The sequence below is a fragment of the Colletotrichum scovillei genome (genome assembly GCF_011075155.1).
Source record: "Colletotrichum scovillei strain TJNH1 chromosome Unknown Contig00008, whole genome shotgun sequence".
Classification (NCBI taxonomy): Eukaryota; Fungi; Ascomycota; class Sordariomycetes; order Glomerellales; family Glomerellaceae; genus Colletotrichum; species Colletotrichum scovillei.
The window spans coordinates 2,870,325-2,888,663 of NW_023336266.1; the positions used below are offsets into that span (position 1 = coordinate 2,870,325).

General features: G+C 53.0%; 5 protein-coding genes across 5 annotated transcripts; 4 read left to right on the forward strand and 1 right to left on the reverse strand.

The window, feature by feature from the left end:
• The first annotated feature begins 644 nt into the window (after nucleotides 1-644).
• On the forward strand, nucleotides 645-4,483 carry HER10_EVM0008103 (protein phosphatase PP2A regulatory subunit B). The gene is made up of 6 exons (XM_035477637.1): nucleotides 645-1,582; nucleotides 1,686-1,726; nucleotides 1,828-1,925; nucleotides 1,998-2,649; nucleotides 2,720-3,315; nucleotides 3,392-4,483. The coding sequence occupies exons 1-6, from the start codon at nucleotides 1,539-1,541 to the stop codon at nucleotides 3,413-3,415; spliced, it is 1,455 nt and encodes a 484-aa protein (XP_035330821.1). The 5' UTR covers nucleotides 645-1,538; the 3' UTR covers nucleotides 3,416-4,483.
• Nucleotides 4,484-5,039: 556 nt separating this feature from the next.
• On the forward strand, nucleotides 5,040-6,674 carry HER10_EVM0003490 (AMP deaminase). Its single transcript, XM_035473165.1, has 5 exons — nucleotides 5,040-5,350; nucleotides 5,410-5,435; nucleotides 5,516-5,532; nucleotides 5,588-5,931; nucleotides 5,987-6,674. Exons 1-5 carry the CDS (start codon nucleotides 5,090-5,092, stop codon nucleotides 6,581-6,583), a joined length of 1,245 nt encoding a protein of 414 aa, XP_035330552.1. The 5' UTR covers nucleotides 5,040-5,089; the 3' UTR covers nucleotides 6,584-6,674.
• Nucleotides 6,675-7,093: 419 nt separating this feature from the next.
• Nucleotides 7,094-10,768, forward strand: HER10_EVM0001932 (AMP deaminase). The gene is made up of 4 exons (XM_035471664.1): nucleotides 7,094-7,227; nucleotides 7,411-8,987; nucleotides 9,058-10,178; nucleotides 10,238-10,768. The coding sequence occupies exons 1-4, from the start codon at nucleotides 7,221-7,223 to the stop codon at nucleotides 10,584-10,586; spliced, it is 3,054 nt and encodes a 1,017-aa protein (XP_035330459.1). The 5' UTR covers nucleotides 7,094-7,220; the 3' UTR covers nucleotides 10,587-10,768.
• Nucleotides 10,769-12,415: 1,647 nt separating this feature from the next.
• On the forward strand, nucleotides 12,416-16,024 carry HER10_EVM0000207 (SH3 domain-containing protein; the record flags this gene model as incomplete). The annotated part of the gene is made up of 4 exons (XM_035470001.1): nucleotides 12,416-12,613; nucleotides 12,686-14,042; nucleotides 14,105-15,937; nucleotides 15,999-16,024. The coding sequence occupies 4 exons, from the start codon at nucleotides 12,416-12,418 to the stop codon at nucleotides 16,022-16,024; spliced, it is 3,414 nt and encodes a 1,137-aa protein (XP_035330344.1).
• Nucleotides 16,025-16,593: 569 nt separating this feature from the next.
• Nucleotides 16,594-17,662, reverse strand: HER10_EVM0007610 (TLC domain-containing protein; the record flags this gene model as incomplete). The annotated part of the gene is made up of 2 exons (XM_035477162.1): nucleotides 16,594-17,112; nucleotides 17,180-17,662. The coding sequence occupies 2 exons, from the start codon at nucleotides 17,660-17,662 to the stop codon at nucleotides 16,594-16,596; spliced, it is 1,002 nt and encodes a 333-aa protein (XP_035330797.1).
• Between the last annotated feature and the right edge of the window lie 677 nt (nucleotides 17,663-18,339).

Sequence of the window (18,339 nt, forward strand, 5' to 3'; positions counted from 1 at the left end):
CATCTATTATCTTCGGATGCGCAGGTTCGAACCCTGCTGTTGTCGACTTTTTGAACCATGACTTTCTGGATTATTTCTATGCCTCTCTCTGTGTTATCTGAGGGATTTGCCTGTGAATGTTGGGTGATACTCACGCTTTTATCGAGGTTATTCATGTAAGCCACTCTACCTAGCTATCGATTCGAGCACAGAGCATACATTGATACCGGCATGTTACGGGTAAGTAGGTATCCCTGCTTACTTATCCGTACCTTTACTTACGTCCATTACTGGGCGAGCCTGTGCCCAGGTACATTCCAATCGTGCCACCCACCTCAACCTAATGTACCTTGCCCCTCCCCGGTCCCGTCAACAACTGTCCACTGAATTCCAGGTCGGCCTTGGGTAGGTAGGAAGTACTCCGTAGCTCGTACTTCGATGTCCAATCGTGATTCCCGCTAGATTCCCATGTTCACCCTCAACCCGCCCGCTTTCATGGCAGCCACAAATCGGAGCCCGTTGGGTTGGGTACGACAGCAACCTACGTAGGTACCTCGCTTTACCCAAGGCACCTTACCTAAGGTAAGGTAGGTAGGTTACCCAGCGCAGTGGACGACGGGAGGGCAGCACCCGTACCTCATGGCGCCCACCTACCTTACCTTATCCTGCTACCAGAGCCATCGATCAGTCAGCCCGGGGTGCGTGGAACAGGTACAGTACGGATTGGATACCTATCCGTACCTTAGCGAATCTGGAAGACCTGGAAGCAAATCAAGCCCACGCAACATCCCTCTCCCTCTACCTTACCTTAGCGTCACCTCTTTCCATCCCGTCCATCATCACTCCACCACTCCCACCTACCTACCTACCTTACCTATCTGACCTTACCTTCTCACCCCAACCTCAACCTTGCGCAGTCTGCACCCTGCTCTCGCCTACCCGCAATCTGCGCCGCGATACCCCCTCCATACGAACAACGTGCAAGCCCTCGACCAACCGACTTTTGGTCTTCGCCGTCATCAGAATACTCAAGCGTACCTGCATCCGACGAAATACGCCTTTTTGCAAATCCCTGAAGCATTCCCACCCGCTGCCGCATACGCCAAACACTACGCACCTACCCTTCCTTACCGCAGAGCCTTCGAGCTACGGGCCTCCCTCCCTTTTCAACCCCTCGTCAACTACGACCCGCCCGATCTATCTCTGCCTCATCCCAACGACATAGAAACCACTCGCCTGCTCTTCGCCCGCAACTGCCTCTCGCACTCCTCCACTTTGCCTGCGTGTTTTTAGGTCCCTCTTCTGCGCACATCATCGCAGTTATTCTCACCTCAGCACCAATCCACAGTCTTCGCGCCGTCCAGCTCGACTGTCGTGTGGCCCATCTCAGCCCTGTCCATATTCTCCCAGCGCCGAGAGACAGCCTCTCTCTCTTTCCGCACTACTAAAGCTCGCCCCCTCGTTCGTCTTCGACATACCCCGCCACCTCGCCTCTTCCGCTCGCCCATATCAACATCGACAAGTCCACTCCTTAGCCCATACAGAACTGGTCTGCAAACATGGTGGACAGCGACACGAACTCCCCCACGTGGAAGTTCACCCAGTACGTGCTCTTGCTTCTTGGCTCCATGTCTTCCTTTGATTATCCTCATCTCGACTGCCCCGCCCTCGCCATTGCTGGGATAATTGCTTACGCTACGCAATAGGTGCTTTGGAGACAAGGGCGATGTGGAGGACATCACCGAAGGTAAGATGCAGCCCGCAATCCCTTGTCTGGCGACCACTACCGCCGCTACTATGGCAGGTTCTGTCGACTATATCGTCAGTAGATCTAACCCTTTCTCCCAGCTGATATCATCTCAACGGTCGAGTTCGATCACACGGGTAACTATCTCGCGACGGGAGACAAAGGCGGCCGGGTCGTATTGTTCGAACGGAACGAAACGGTGAGCCAAACCTGGCATCCAAGTGGAGGGCGTACTCTTCATTTTTAACCTTATGCTGATATTCTTGAACAGAAAAAGACATGCGAATACAAGTTCCATACCGAATTTCAGTCCCACGAACCCGAGTTTGACTACCTGAAGTCGCTGGAAATTGAGGAAAAGATCAATAAGATCAAGTGGTGTCGTCGACAGAATGCATCACACTATCTGCTCTCAACAAACGACAAGACGATCAAGCTGTGGAAGGTTTTCGAAAAGTCGCTTAAGGTCGTCGCCGAAAACAATCTATCCGATGACTTGACTCCCGCAAACCTCGCTGGCGGTGGGGGTGCTCCCAAGCAGTCACCTGCGCATCGTTTCAAGAACTCTGAAGACCTCATCATGCCCCGCCTGACCCATCATGACACCGTCGTTGCCGCCGTACCTCGCCGAACGTATGCAAATGCCCACGCCTATCACATCAACAGCATATCCGTCAACAGCGATGGCGAGACATTTATCAGCTCGGACGACCTTCGCATCAACCTCTGGAACCTGAATATCCAGGATCAGAGCTTCAACATTGTCGACATCAAGCCTGCAAACATGGAGGAGCTGACTGAGGTTATCACCGCTGCCGAGTTTCACCCTCTGAGCTGCAATTGGTTCATGTACGCAAGCTCCAAGGGCACCATCAAGCTTGCCGACATGCGCCAGAGTGCTCTCTGTGATAGCCACGCAAAGCGTACGTACTGCGCTCCTCCGTCTGAACCCTTTGCGATCTGTTCGACGCTAACTATTTGTCATCGATGTAGTCTTTGAGCAAGAGGAAGATCCCTCCTCAAGGTCGTTTTTCTCCGAAATCATTTCCTCCATCTCGGACGTTCGGTTCTCCTATGATGGTCGTTACATTCTCTCTCGCGATTACCTGACGGTGAAGATCTGGGATATCAACATGGAACGACAGCCCGTCAAGACGATCCCCATCCACGAGCATCTGCGTCCTCGGTTATGCGATACGTATGAGAACGACAGCATCTTTGACAAGTTTGAGGTTGTCTTCTCGGGGGATGCCAAGAACGTCATGACTGGTAGCTACAACAACAATTTCATGATCTATCCTTCAGACCCCGACAAGGAAGTCGAGGTGGTGCTGCAGGCCGATAAGTCTGCCTTCAAGGCTAAGAAGGTTGGCGTACCGACACCCATCAATTCGTCTACTAGCCCAACCGCAACCAACGGTGGCAAGAAAGGAGGTTCCCGTGCTGGTAGTCCTGCTGCTGGAGCCGGTGGCCAGGGCCAAAGGATGCGCAAGGAAACCGATGCCGACCAGATCGACTTCAACAAGAAGATCCTCCATATGAGCTGGCATCCATTTGAGGATAGCATCGCGATTGCGGCAACGAACAACGTAAGTCCTTGGCGGCATGATAATAATCTTTCCATCCCTGGGATTTGGGGGTTGAGTGGGCTAACTTCTTGAACAGCTATTTGTCTTCTCTGCACTATAAGGATGAATAAGAACCGAAGCCCTTGAGCACTATGACGAGTGAGGACACTCATGCTCGGACGAAGCACAGCAAAACAGCCGGACGATGTAGATCGAGGCTATCGCGCCTACAGCCTGGGGGATTTGGTTGACAGGAGAAGGTGTCTCGGGTCTACGTCGCAGCTGTGGCCTCTTGTACAATCGCCGTCTTAGCCAGACTTTCGAATTAAGAGGCCAACTCGACCAATAGGAAAGAGTTTGCTGGGTACTCGGGACCATCGAAAAGTGCTTGGGGAGAAGACAGAGGTGGAGGAACACGTGAAAGATATGGAAGAAGCACTAGGAATAGATGGACCCGACCATCGTGTCACGTCGTCACGGTTATCAACGCCTCCCTGATTTCTATAGTAGAATTGGAGGCAACGAGATTCTCGCCTGTTCTGAGCATATGGTGGCGTGTCATGGTAAGCCCAAGTACACGAGATGGAGTATCCGGGTGTCGCAGGTGTGCACTGCCGAGGTTATTGCCATACCCTTTATGCTGAACTATCCAAGGTAACGGATATTCCATCTACCTTCCTGAGTGTTACTTAAAGGCTGCTGCTACAATTTGAACATGATAGGACGGTGCTTCCTGCATTCGATTCGACAATCATGCAGCGACCTGATGCGTAGATGCTGTCATTCGAGATTGGTCCCACGGCTGTGTTTTGTCCCGTTGCGCAAGATTTCGATTTCTCGGCTTTAGATAGATCTACATCAACTACCTACTACCTAAAAACTCGCACTAATCTACGCAGGTAGGTGAAGGTGTGTGGGTTGGGTGGCTTGAGGTACCTAGACTGGTGCTCAAGGGATCTCGAAGTTCCCGTCAGGTCACAAGCCTACCTAGGACGAGGGAACCAAGAAAAGTGTGGATCCTCACACAGGCACGCTGAGGCCATATCGTTAGATACCTTACCTAGGTAATGAAAGGTACGGATAAACAGTCGTGACGGAGGTATGGTAGCAAGCTTAGTAGGAGCACGGCAAGAGCAAGCGGAGCGGGACGTGTTGTTTGAGGTGGCCGCCCCAACCTGCAACCGTGGGCTCATTGACTTCTTGTACAACTCTGACAATAACCCAAGACTACCTTACCGATTCAGGTAGTAAGTAAAGCCTCCAAATTGGAGAGCATGAGGGGAAAGCCTGGGTAGGGGCCTCAGCTGGATCCAATGCAAGGGAGCATGTACCAACTCCAAGGTGAACTCGAGTAGAAGCTCCCAAGATCTGTCGGGTACAAGTGCCGTAAAGTAGGTAGCCCGGCGTGCCCGGTTTCCAAAGCACCCGACTCCCATCGTGAAAGTCTCCATGGAACCATGAAAAGACTCGAGACGGAGAGACTGAGAGACACAGACGTGGTCTTTGATGGAAGTTTGGGGGCGAGCGGAGTCCCGACACAGCCCGGGCAGCTCAGATCCCAATTGCGCCACTGTCATTGGCCACTCTCGCCCTGATCTGTCCTCTAAGCCTTAAGGTAAAGGAAGGTACCTTGCTCCGTACCTCGTACCTGCTTCCCGTCCCAGCTGTACCGGCGTCCCAGTGTCTCGGACACGCTGCACGCTGCGCGCCGCACCTTTGCAATTATACTTTGAACCCCCCCAAAAGTCTAGTCCAATCCTTTCAACTATTCGCACGCAGGCTCAAAACAGCCTCAATGTCCTCTCCGGCGACTACTAGACGACGCGGACAGCCGAAAGGCATCTCATCGCCCCCCTTGGAGAAGATGGATTCTCCTGCTCGGGGTTACGATGACGAGAAGACGGCCGATCAAGCCGCCAAAGGTTCGGTCATGAATGGACATGCTTCTAGCGAAAAGTCCCTGCAGACTGCTGGCCGCATAGTCGCTGGTCTCTTTTCCCAATGGATCACCGTTGGTGTAATGCTTGGCCTGATTTTTGGCGGCTGCTGCTCCAATGTTGGTGAACCTATGCTCAACCATCAGAACTACAGACGTGCTGACCTCACTGTGTAAAGGTGTATGCCTTGGAAGCTATCATCAAGTAAGCGCTGCTCCCAGACTCCGGCTTTGCCGTCAATCTTCTGAATCTTCGGAGTTGCTAATCGTGCCTTTTCCCTCCAGGATCGAACCTGCAAGTGGTATGTCACCATGAACCCCGCGATCTAGAGCCCCTCCTGACAAGTTCGTGTACAGGAACCCTCCTGACGTTTGTCCAATTCCTCTTTGTCGCTGTCACCGGATACTTTTCCCAATTCGATCGATCGAGACCACCGTTCTTCTTGCAGCAGAACAAGGTCCCTCTACGCCGCTGGATCATCAATATTGTGCTGTTTTTCAGCATCAATGTGTTGAACAATCATGCCTTCAGCTATGACATCTCTGTTCCTGTGCATATCATTCTTCGGTCTGGTGGAAGCATTACAACCATGGTTGCCGGGTCTCTTTATGGAAAAAAGTACTCTCGCATACAGATCGTGGCTGTCGTTCTCCTGACATTCGGTGTCATCACCGCAGCGTGGTCGGACTCGCAGTCAAAGGTACGCAAGCGTTGTCCAAATCCTGACGGGCTCTTTCGTTCTAATCGCTCTCCAGAACTCTTCTAAGGCAATCGAGGGCAGTGCCAAGCCCGCTTTTGGGACCGGCCTCGTTGTGCTGTTCGTGGCACAGGTCCTCTCCGCCATCATGGGTCTCTACACGGAAGAGACGTACAAACAATATGGCCCCCATTGGCGAGAGAATCTCTTCTACTCGCACCTTTTATCACTGCCGCTCTTCTTGCCGTTTGCGCCATCACTGATCCGCCAATTTCGAAAACTAGCAAACAGTCCGCCTCTATCGCTACCCATGGCGCAACTTCCCGGCCTTGGACTTAAAGGAGACGTTGGAGATGGTCTCTTCAAACATCAAATTCCGAGCCAACTTGCCTATCTGGTGACAAACGTCGTGACCCAGTACGCATGTATCCGGGGTGTAAACTTGCTCGCTGCCGTGTCCTCAGCATTGACTGTCACCATTGTCTTGAACATTCGCAAGCTGGTCAGTCTACTTTTGAGCATATGGCTTTTCGGGAATCGCTTGGCTGTGGGGACTCTGGTCGGGGCAATCATCGTGTTTGGAGCTGGAGGCCTATACTCATTGGATTCAAGAGCCAAGACCTCCAGGGTACAAAAGAATGTGGGTGCGAAATAGAGCTAGAAAGTTTAGACAGTCACTGGACGGACTTGCATACACGATTCAGAGATACAAGTAGAAAGCCCTTTCAAGAGACTTTCGGACATCCATACCTATGGCTGCGTTCAACAGCAAGCATGGTTGATGCTTGTACCTCCTGATAGTGACCTACCGACATTATGACTACAATCTTTGACTCATCCGGCGAGCTTCATTGCTTGGTTATACACTATTGAATGGTAAAAATCTAGACAGGCAGGGTAGATGCCCGTAAGTAAAAGACAAGATTGGTTCCATAACATCTTACCTGAGGGGCCGGACATAGGCATAACAGGTAGGTACCTTGCCTTAGGTAGGTATATGATAGCCTATCACCGTGGTCGCGGTCAGTGGCAGCTTAGGACCCCGCCGTGGTCGCGAGTCGGAGGTCGGAGCCAACCGCTACCCCTCCACCACCCGCTTAGGTATTCATTGTCCGCTGGTTCTTATCCCACTTTGGAGTGCTAGTGCATGCGATTACCCGATACTGCGATAGCTCCTGCATCATAATTCTGCCGTTGTCTCTGGGAATTTACTGGATCTCTGTTTTCTTTTTTTTTTTCTTGGGGGAAGGGCTCTGCAGAACTCCACGGTAGGGTTCAACACGCTTCTCAATATGGCTGGTATGTACTCTTCGAAGCCTCTTCCCCCAAACGGATATGGTAGTTTCAATTCACGCTGGTAAGCTACCCCTCATTCCTCATAGAAGGCCGAGTTCTTCTCCCATGCTATAGCGCATAGCTTCGTGCTTCGTATTGTGCTGACAGTTTGCCGTAATCAGACACAAGCCTTGTTGAATCAAAAAGACCCGACGTCCGCCTCAACCTCCCCCAAAAGAGGCCCCACGTTCTCGCTCCACGATGGTGACACCGACTCTGACGGCGAATTGGGTGCGCTGGACTCTCGAGGCGACAACAGCTCCGAGGGGTCAGGAGGGCAAACTCCCGGCGATGCACCCGCGTCAGACGCAAACCCTTTGTCACCCCACAGCCAGGACCACGATGGAGCGAGTCTGCAAGACGGCATGCTTCCTCGCGACCTCCCCACAAGGACCGCCTTCTACGACCCTGTTGCGGATCGCCAGATGAGCCAGACTGACGCCAAACTGTTTTACCAACGTAGCCAGGTTGGTCAGCTGAAGACGGGTAGTGGTGTGTGGTCTCAAGGCCATGCGACGCCCCACGGAAGCCCAGTCATTGTCGGCTCTGAGCATCGTGACGTTCCTGCCGGCACTCGGAATCTCGACCATCCGATGGACTCATCTCCCTTAGGTAAAGGAAAGGGCCAAGTAAGAGGCAAAGCTCTCGCACACGAAGAAATGATGCTGCCGGAACCGACGCAGCAGGCTGCCAGTGCAGAGCATTTCTCGCCTACACGGAACCACCCTTTCCACGAAGTCGACCCCAGGCTTTTGAACAGTGAGTTCAGCAATCTGGGCCTGGGCCACGAGCCTGGCCCAAGTATTGGTATTACGAACCAGCCTGCTGCGCTTGGCGTTGCTGCCTTCTCAGACACCGACCCGCACATTACGGCCGAGCTCAGTGCCATCTCGAAGAATATCCAGAGCATCATGGACCTACGAGAGAGATACATCGGGCTTTCTCTCCAAAGGCCTGATGATAATCCTAGGGATGATCCTACTTGGTCGATATACCCACCTCCTCCCCAGCCAGCTTGGGGAGCCGAGCACGCCAGAGCTGTGGCTTCTGCCGAGCATACCACTAGCAACGCCAATAGCTTGAATGGCAGCATGGTCTTGCCATCATCTGCCACAGCAGCAAGTGACCACACAGGTCGTCGGGCACAGGATTCCGAGGCTAAGCCCACATCGAAGAAGCGGAAGCCTGGCCAAGACATTGGAGAAGACTTCGATATGCAGGACCTGCTCCCAGTCCCCTCCGCCGACAAGATGACTTTTAAGCTTGACGATAGTGGTGTCTACCAAGTATTCGATGACACAGAGGCCGAGGCGAGAGGAAATCCGGTCATTCGGGTTCCTACTATCCGAGAGTTTTACATGGACCTAGATCAAATTCTGAGCATTTCCTCAGACGGACCAAGCAAGAGTTTCGCATTCCGTCGACTTCAGTATCTCGAAGGCAAATTCAATCTTTACGCCCTCCTCAACGAGTACCAGGAGACTGCGGACAGCAAGAAAGTCCCCCACAGAGACTTTTACAACGTGCGCAAGGTTGACACCCACGTTCACCACTCTGCTTGCATGAATCAAAAACATCTCCTGCGTTTCATCAAGAGCAAGATGAAGAAATGCCCGGACGAGGTTGTGCTTTTCCGCGACGACAGGCACCTAACCCTAGCGGAGGTGTTCCAGAGTATCAACCTCACCGCATACGACCTTTCCATTGACACTCTAGATATGCATGTAAGTTTTTGTCCTGGAGCCTGTCTTTTCTTGATATGTTCTGAACCTATTAACTGATACCTATCCAAAGGCGCACACGGATTCGTTCCATAGATTTGACAAGTTCAATCTCAAGTACAACCCAATTGGCGAATCCCGGCTTCGCACAATCTTCCTCAAGACGGACAACTTCATCAACGGCCGTTATTTGGCAGAAATCACCAAGGAGGTCATTGCTGATCTTGAATCGAGCAAATACCAGATGGTTGAATGGCGCATCTCCATTTACGGAAAGTCCCTTGACGAATGGGATAAGCTTGCGGCCTGGGTTGTTGACAACAAGCTATTCTCCCACAACGTACGATGGCTCATTCAGATCCCTCGTTTGTACGATGTGTACAAGGCCAGCGGGCTCATGGACACTTTCGAACAGGTGGTCAAGAATGTCTTTGAGCCCCTGTTCGAAGTCTCAAGAGATCCCTCCAGCCACCCGAAGCTGCATGTCTTCCTGCAGAGGGTGATTGGGTTCGACAGTGTCGACGACGAGAGCAAAATCGAGCGGCGCCTGTTCAAGAAGTTCCCGGTGCCTAAGGTTTGGGACTCGAAGCAAAATCCTCCCTACAGTTACTGGCTTTACTACCTGTTCTCCAACATGTCATCACTCAACGCACTGCGCCAACGCCGGGGTTTCAACACGTTTGTGCTGCGACCACACTGTGGTGAGGCCGGTGACAGCGAGCATCTGGCTGTGGCTCTCCTTTGTTGCCACAGCATCAGTCATGGTCTACTGCTACGCAAGGTTCCGCTTCTGCAGTACATTTTCTATCTTGAACAGATTGGCATCGCCATGTCGCCGCTGAGTAACAACGCTTTATTCCTTGCTTATGAGAGGAACCCGTTTTACCAGTACTTCCGCCGGGGTCTCAATGTCTCGTTGTCGACGGACGATCCACTTCAATTCGCTTTTACAAAGGAGCCTCTGATGGAGGAGTACGCCGTGGCAGCCCAGATCTACAAGCTAAGCCCTGTGGACATGTGTGAACTCGCAAAGAATTCAGTCAAGCAGAGCGGCTTCGAAAGTGCGATCAAGGAGCAGTGGCTTGGACCCAATTTCAAGCTTCCGGGCAAGGCAGGTAACGCCATGGTGAAAACCAATGTGCCTGATCGCAGGGAAGAATTCAGATACCAGACCCTGAGGGAGGAACATGACATGTAAGCATCATGGTGGCGAAACTCTGACCAAGATCCAGGAGCATGCTAACGGGTAGTAGGCTTCACAAGTACATCAACTACGGTGCCAATGAAACCTCTGACTCGGCCGTCACAGCTGACCAGCAGAGTGTGGCTCAGAGCATCATCGGTGGGCACCACCCAGCGGTGCAACGCGTGCCGGCCAGCGCGGGTGTTGACAGTGACGCGGGTACCGGAGGTGGCCCGCAGATGGCCGTCGTGGGAGGACCCAACAGCGCAGCAGTCCTTGAAGATGATGTAGTTGCCTCCCCTGCCAGTCTCGCACCTTCCGGAGAAGCATCGTGGTCAACTGATGGCCACACCTCGGGACGAGATCCCAAATTGTTTCCTGGTGTTTTCAGCCGGGGTAGAACAGGGAGTAGTCAGTGAGGTGACTAGCTGCGCTGACGTGGTGAAAGAGATGGAGAAAAAAAATCCGAGTCCGACATGGGGGAATGGAGATCGGAGACAAGGTTAAGGGAAAGCATTGGCTAATGCGTTGAGATACCTGGATATAAGACATTTTACGGATATTCACGATACCATTCATGTGTGCGATAGTGAGTAATTTGATCGCTTGTTCAAACAAGGTGAACTGCTAAGCTGCAGAGTGTTTCGATCTTCGGCCCGCAATGGTCTTGTCATCATGAACCAGAAATACCCATCTCTGGCAAGGCCATGGGACAGATGTTCAAATCATGAACCGCTCTCTGTGACAGAGTCCCATATCGGGCAGCGAAGCACGGTGGAGAGCCATTCGGGCCGCAAATATGAGGTGCACTGAGCTTAGGGTGCCTCGAAGCGCAACACCAGGCATGGCACATTCCAATTCAAGGAAGGTTGTTATGGGATGCAAACATTGTCATGAAAAGGTTATGACTGCGTCAAATTATGTTGCAATGAAGAAACATGCAATGAGGAAGGTTCATTGACATTCTTCTGCGAGAGAACATGGATAGAGCACCTATGCTGACGAAGATGCGCGCCAACTTGACGCATGACGCATCTGTATGTGTGTATATGCATCTACCCGTATTTTCAAGTCTTCCGGCATGGATGAACAGCCAGGTACCTGCCAGGTTTCTAACAATGACGGCGGCAGTGACGGATAACGGAGGCCCCCACCCAGCTTTGCCTGCCACCCTGATTACCTTAGGTACAAAGTACCGCAAGGTAGGTAGGTATCTTCACCCTCCACCCTCCCCATAGCGCTGCTCGCAGTCCAGCTCAGCACCCAGTGTGTAGGTACGGAGTAGTCAGGTAACCATTGTCATGCTCCACACCGGGCCAGTCTCACTCAGCGTACCGGTCCCAAGCCCAGCTCCTCCGGTTCCTAGTGCCCATGGATCACAGCCACGACACCTCCACCATCATCGCATATGGCAATAATAATGCCTAACGGATAACCGCAACTACCTGAGCACCCACCACGACAATCACGTCTCCATCTCCCATTCCACCTTCTACTTTCCACCGATACGCCTTTGCTCGGTCAAGTTACCTGATTCCTCCAACCACCATCCTGCCTATCACATTAAATCAACAATCAATTCCCGTGGTACTGCACGAGCTTACCAAATCCCTCCAGCCGCAGTTACCGCCAGTCAAGCTCAACTCGCCTTCAACCATCATCCGTACCCACGAACCCACGAACTGATGCGATCGCGATACCCGACATACTTGCAGAGTGCATACTAAACTGTTACCTCATGACTTGTAAGTTGATTAAGAATATCTTTCATGGCCATTGTTTCGCGCTGTATTTAGTTCCGTTCACGCTATCTGTACTTGCCTACTCTCCTCCGCTCCGCGACGTTGCCTGGGTAGTCTATGGCAGATGTCATCGTACGGCATTGCCTATCCGTTCCACAATGCTCGATATATCTTCACTGGCCCGGCGGTCGCCCTCTTGGTTGTCTAGCTGTTTGGTGGATCTGAAGTTGACCTCGGCCCATTGTGCCTCTAGGAGCCTTTCAACGCCTGATCTCCCGATCATTGCGAGTTTTGAACCATTATCCATCCGCGGGGACGCCGGCAGCGAGCAGCGGCTTCTCCCCATACTGCCCTTCAGCTAGAAGCACGGCACCCTCAACCACCCACTCGAACTGCGATCCTTCCATCTCATGATACGCGGATTTCACCGCACATAAACGCCTGCGCGATCATTTACCCTACTCGCGAATATTCCGGCGCACAGAAGCCCACGAAGCCCCGCCAACATGGGTTTCTTAGGAGTTTATAAGGCCGTCTATGACTACCTTCCCCAAGCCGAAGGCGAGCTTGCCATCAACGATGGAGATATTCTCTACGTGCTTGAGAAGAACGCCGAGGATGATTGGTGGAAAGCAAAGAAGAAGGCTAGTGCCGACGACGAAGAAGAACCCGAAGGTCTCGTTCCGAATAATTATGTAGAAGAAGTAGGCGCACCCAAAGCCGCCCCCACCGAGGCTTCATTGAGGGTAGCGATGTGTATACTAACTTCATCTCAGGCACAACCGGTCGCAAAGGCTCGCGCTCTGTTTGAATATACTAGGCAAACAGACGAGGAGCTTTCCTTCCCCGAAGATGCTGTCCTCGACGTCTACGACACATCGGACCCTGACTGGATTCTGGTCGGTCTAGATAACGATTATGGCTTCGTACCTGCCAATTACATTGAAGTTGGCGAAGCAGAGGACACTGCGGCTCAACCTTCGCCGCCTCCAACGTTACCGACGCGCATAAGTTCTGCTTCTGCTGTTACGGAAAGCTATTCGGAGAGGCCGGAGTCTGCCTACACACCAACCAATACTAACGACAACAATCCCGCGGCGGCTCTGGCAGGTGTGATGGCGGGTCGTTCTGTCCCTCCACCGCGCGCTGCTACTCCCCCAATGTCACCGCAGTCCCCAGCATCAGAGCCATCGGATGAGGAGCCGGTTAGAAGCCCAGCTCTGCCCGCCCGTCCAATTTCACAGGTCGCACCGGCACCCGCACGTATTCAGTCTCAAAGATCAATTGACACCCGTCTGTACGACCAGGAACCCGAAGTCGAAGAACCACCTTATCGTGCGCCTGGTGGATTCCACATGTACAATATCAACGAGATGGTATCCGTGATGGGCAAGCGGAAAAAGATGCCCACCACTCTAGGTATCAATCTAGCAACTGGGAACATATTGATTGCCCCGGAGCGTGCCCAGGATGGTCCCTCACAAGAGTGGACAGCGGAGAAGATGACCCATTACTCTCGCGAGGGTAAGCACGTGTTCTTGGAGCTTGTCAGGCCGAGCAAAAGCGTAGATTTCCATGCTGGAGCCAAAGATACAGCTGAAGAGATTGTGGGCGCTCTAGGCGAACTAGCAGGTGCCGTCAGAGCAGAGGGACTTCGAGAGGTTATTCTTGCAGGCTCAGGAAAGGCCCAGAAGAAAGGTCAAGTGCTTTACGATTTTATGGCCCAAGGCGACGACGAGGTTACTGTTGCCGTTGGTGACGATGTCATCATAATCGACGATACCAAGAGCGAAGAATGGTGGCAGGTTCGGCGTGTTAAAAACGGCAAGGAGGGCGTCGTCCCGAGTAGCTATATCGAGGTCACAGGCTCCATCGCCCCACCCGCCAGCAACACCGGATTGAACGCGGCGAAGTCGACCGTTGAACAGAACCGCTTGGAAGAGATCAGGTTGACAAAGGAGGCTGTCAAAGCGGCTCAGAGGGACAGCTCACAGCAGGTAGGGCCAGGAATGCCTCTACCAAAGCGAGGCAGCAGTCTTATGGCAAGAGAAAATGGTAATAACTATGGGCAGCGGAGCAAACGCGAAAACGGACGTGGCGAAGGCGGCAGTCAAGGCCGATCCGGCAAATCTAGTAAGCAATGACTCTCAGTCTTAGGTTCTGGTGTACACTCTGTACTAACATTATTGTCACAGAGCCGGATCCCGCCAAAGTGCGGACGTGGACGGACCGATCGAAATCTTTCAGCGTCGACGCGCAATTCCTCGGACTCAAGGACGGCAAGATTAATCTGCACAAGATGAATGGCGTCAAGATTGCAGTTCCTGTCGCAAAAATGTCAGTGGAGGACCTCGAATACGTCGAACGCGCTACGGGCATTTCACTGGACGAAGACAAGCCATTGTCGAATGTCAAGAAAGCCAGGGCCTCACAAGCCAGAAACTCGCCACCTGCCGGGATCGGCGCCTCAGTTGGACAACCGCAGAAGCCCGAGTACGATTGGTTCCAGTTCTTCCTCACTTGCGATGTCGCCGTAGGCTTGTGCGAGCGATATGCACAGGCCTTCGCCAAAGACTCGATGGACGAAAGTGTACTTCCAGACGTTGATGCCTCGGTGCTTCGTAATCTGGGTCTTCGCGAAGGAGATATACTGAAAGTTATGCGCACACTGGACCAGAAGTTTGGCCGAGTGAAGAACGGCGCTGACAAGGCAAATGGAGAAGGCGACGGGGCTTCTGGAGGTCTCTTCTCTGGTCCTGGCGGGGCTCTCCGGAACAACACCAGAAAAGGCAGACCGGCACCCGCAGTGCAAACGAGTGATGTTGTGGACCCCAAGGCATTCACTGCAAAGGGGTCCAGCCCGAGCGAGGACACCGACTCCAAGTCGCCTGCCTCTGCTTCAACAGCGACGGCCAAGACGACCAGTGGTTTTGATGATGATGCATGGGATGTAAAGCCCGCAAAGCAAGCCCAAGAGCCCCCTCGCCCTACTGCAGCTCCTACTCCGGCTCCAACTCAACCACCGGAACAACAAACACCGCCCCAGCAAGTGCCTGCTCTCACTGGCTCCATGCAGGAATTGTCACTGCTGTCGAAGCCTCTGGAGCCGCAACGGACAGCCCAGCCGCCGGCGCCGAGCCCGGTCGTTGTTCAGCCACCGGCACCGGTGCAGGCGCCTCAACCCACTGGAGCTACGCCGTCATTCTTTGATACCATTAGGCCGAGTTCTACAGGCTTGCCGACATCCCAGCAAGCTACGCAGCGGCAAAGGCCAGCCCCGCCTCCGTCCATGGCGACCACTGGCTCGCTGATGCTGCCACCGCCGTCAAGACCATTGTCAGCACCTCAGACTGCTCAGCAGAGCGCCTTTGCGCCACCACCTCTGATGCCTCAAATGACTGGCGTCTCCCACCAAACTTTCCAGACTCAGGTGGCACCGCCAGGGCAGAGCATGAATGACCTGAATCAAGCACGTTTGCAGCAGCAGTATACCATGCAGCAGCAGCAACAGCAACAGCAACAAATGCCACAGCAGCAGATGAATGCCTATCCCGTGCCCCAGCAGCAACCAGTCCCGGGGGTAATGGGCTTCAACCCTGGCATGCAGCAGACTGGTGGACAGTTCATGCAGTCCATGCAGCAGCCAATGATGACAGGCGCGCCTTCTCAAAGCCCTTTCGCGGATCCTCAAAGGCAAAGCCAGTTCTCCCCAATGCAGGCGCAACCTACCGGCTTTCCTGGTCAGTTCGGCCAGCTCCAGGGTTTCAACGCGCAACCCACCGGAAGTATCAACTCATTCTTGCCCCCTGCCATGGAGCCGCAAAGAACCGGCATGCCGAGCTTCCAACCGCAGCAAACTGGCATGGGAGGATTTAACAATATGGGCAGCGCCGGGCTTCAAGCACCGGTGCAGCCTTTGCAGCCTCAGAAGACAGGTCCTCCTCCGCCGGTTCGCTTCGGAGTTACAGGCGACGCAAAGAAGTTGATGCCGCAGGCTACAGGCCGGCGGGCCAATCTCTCACAAGCAAGTCAGTATACACATTCTCATCTACAGGGTTCCTGCAGGATTTTGCTAACGGGAATATATAGCTCCCAACAACCCCTTCGGTTTCTAATTGCACATCCATCTCCGTTCTTGATGGACTCGTCTTCAGGATTGGAGCGAGCGAATCAACTAACCGTATTTGCCCCTTTCTGGACACACCCTGCATAGCATAGGTGCCATGTGTGTTTACCACCGTCATACCAGTGTACGTGCATAGATGTACTTAATACTACTTCTTTGACCTTGCTTTCGGCATCAATGTGAAGCTCGTGATGATTCAGGCCGTCGCTCTAGTAAGTTTGGCTCTGAAGAGCATGGCAAAGTCAAGCATGAGATGGGAGGCATGTAGGCAGTGCTGAAAATGAGACAGAAAAAGGCCGCGTCATTCAAGCTGGTGTGTCTTAGCAGCGCAAGTTAAACGAAATACTGGTCTATAGATTATGTAAAACAATAAGCAGTAAGTCACCTGCCACCCACGTGCAGAGATTGGGCAGCATCCTACCGTATATTTGTACACTTCCTTGCTCCGCCCAGGGCTGTTATCATCCGGCTTCCTCACACAAAACGCTGTCAAAGTTGGGAAGCACTCTGCGACACATGACGACATGCAAATGGCCCGCCCCTTCCCCTAGAATCGCTCTATGCCTTGCGCCGACGGGCTTGAGTTGCGGGAGATGCTGCTGTGGCCTTGGCAGTAGAGGGCTCGATCGTAGCTTGCTTATCTGTTGACTTTACCGGCTGGAATCTTTTCCGAACCGCACGAATCATCATAATGAACCAGTAGAAATTCAAGCTGTTGAGAGTCATGTTGCTCATCAGGTACGTCACGGCTAGCCAAGTTGGCACCGTTGATGACGCCGTCGCAAATCTCATAACACCAGTCGGAGCGAGCACCGCGCCTGTTTCCGGAGAAATCTCTTTGGGCAGGACGGGATGTGCATTGATTGCAGCGTAGATGTCCGAAAAGACCTTGACAGACTGGTATGTTCCGTATACGAGGCGGCAGGAGAAGAACGTGAATAAGAGCATGAGGCCGTTGTAGAGTTGCGCGCGAGACCCAGTCATTCCCAGCTTGTCAAAGAACCAGTGGATGTTGAGGAAGGGCGTGGATAGCTCCCATAGGATGAAGATGCAACCATAGTAGTTGAGAAACGGTCGCTGATTGATTGATAGAGGTCAGCGAGAGAGACATGAATAAAGAGCACTTCGTCCGAGGCAGACTTACGAATCCAAGAGAGAAGACAAACAGGGCGCTGACAGCATGAGCCAAAGTGCCGAGTCCAAAGACATCCATGTTGAGACTCGTGACGACCAAATCCCACAGGAAGTAGCCAGCGGCAAGGCCCTGGATCATACCGGCAGCACCTGTGTATCCCCACATGCGAGCTTGCCAATCCATCGTGCTACGCTCTTCATCAACGAACATGACCCAGAGGGCCAAGCCATTGATGAGAAGGCTCTGGACAAGAGAGACGACATGGGCGTCCCAGTTTATGCGTCTCTTACGGGGTAGATCGAGGTATTTGCGGCCCACTATCAATCGCGACAGTAACGGAGACACGGGGTAGTAGATGACCGAGTAGAGAAGGGCTGAGGCGAGAACTTCGTGGATGTGGATCGGTAGTGTCGGCAGCGAGAAGTAGTCAGCAAAGGGCTGAGTCGCCTTGACGAGCCATGGCAATGGCTCGAGAAAGAAAGGATCTTTCATTCTTTGTATTGACGCCTTGATTCGAGTTCAGCTATCTGCTTCTGCTGTAGAGGGTCTTGAAAGCTGCTTCGGTTCGGGAGTGACAGGAGACTGTGGTATACTGCGGAGTCGGACGAGGGTGGGCTGCGTGGCTTGATTGCAGCGCTGGACGTTTGGGATGTCTTCCTCTTCAAGGTATTCTTCGACAGGAAGGTTCTATCACCGGATCGATTTGTCAGTCTATCAAATACTTGAGGTGAACGAGACAAGATAAACAAACGTGAGCAATGAGTGAGTGGTTCAAGGTCTCGTGTGGCTATGAGGCAGGCGAGGCAAAGCAGGGGTCGGCGCGCGGGGAGCAGACGGATTGTTGGGGAAGCTAAGCTTGATGGAGGAGGACCCTTGAAGACTTGTAGCACCTGGGCACCCGCCAGCTGCGTCGTGACTTTGAGAGGTGCCCTTAGTTGAGCACTGGGCACAGAGGTGGGGGCGGCCGTGAGCACAGGTTCACGAACAAGAAGTGTTTCTCAGGCAGTTGTTTCCAAGGCCGTCACTTTTTTTTTCAGTTACGTTGCGCGTCAGCTGCACTATGGTCGGGGTCGTGGGATGCCATGGCCAGAACTAGCTGTCCGTCTCATGATGGCATCACACGCCTAGGTAGCGCAGTGTAGTTGATCGAGGCGGTGCTGTGAAGTGAA

Bases quoted from the DNA above. Each gene is read 5' to 3' on its own strand.
- HER10_EVM0008103 (XM_035477637.1), top strand. From the start codon at position 1,539: ATGGTGGACAGCGACACGAACTCCCCCACGTGGAAGTTCACCCA. The intron at 1,583-1,685 runs GTACGTGCTCTT...GCTACGCAATAG, and splicing joins CCCACGTGGAAGTTCACCCA to GTGCTTTGGAGACAAGGGCG. The intron at 2,650-2,719 runs GTACGTACTGCG...TCATCGATGTAG, and splicing joins CTGTGATAGCCACGCAAAGC to TCTTTGAGCAAGAGGAAGAT.
- HER10_EVM0003490 (XM_035473165.1), top strand. From the start codon at position 5,090: ATGTCCTCTCCGGCGACTACTAGACGACGCGGACAGCCGAAAGGCATC. The intron at 5,351-5,409 runs GTTGGTGAACCT...CACTGTGTAAAG, and splicing joins TTGGCGGCTGCTGCTCCAAT to GTGTATGCCTTGGAAGCTAT. The intron at 5,932-5,986 runs GTACGCAAGCGT...ATCGCTCTCCAG, and splicing joins GGTCGGACTCGCAGTCAAAG to AACTCTTCTAAGGCAATCGA.
- HER10_EVM0001932 (XM_035471664.1), top strand. The intron at 8,988-9,057 runs GTAAGTTTTTGT...ACCTATCCAAAG, and splicing joins TTGACACTCTAGATATGCAT to GCGCACACGGATTCGTTCCA. The intron at 10,179-10,237 runs GTAAGCATCATG...AACGGGTAGTAG, and splicing joins CTGAGGGAGGAACATGACAT to GCTTCACAAGTACATCAACT.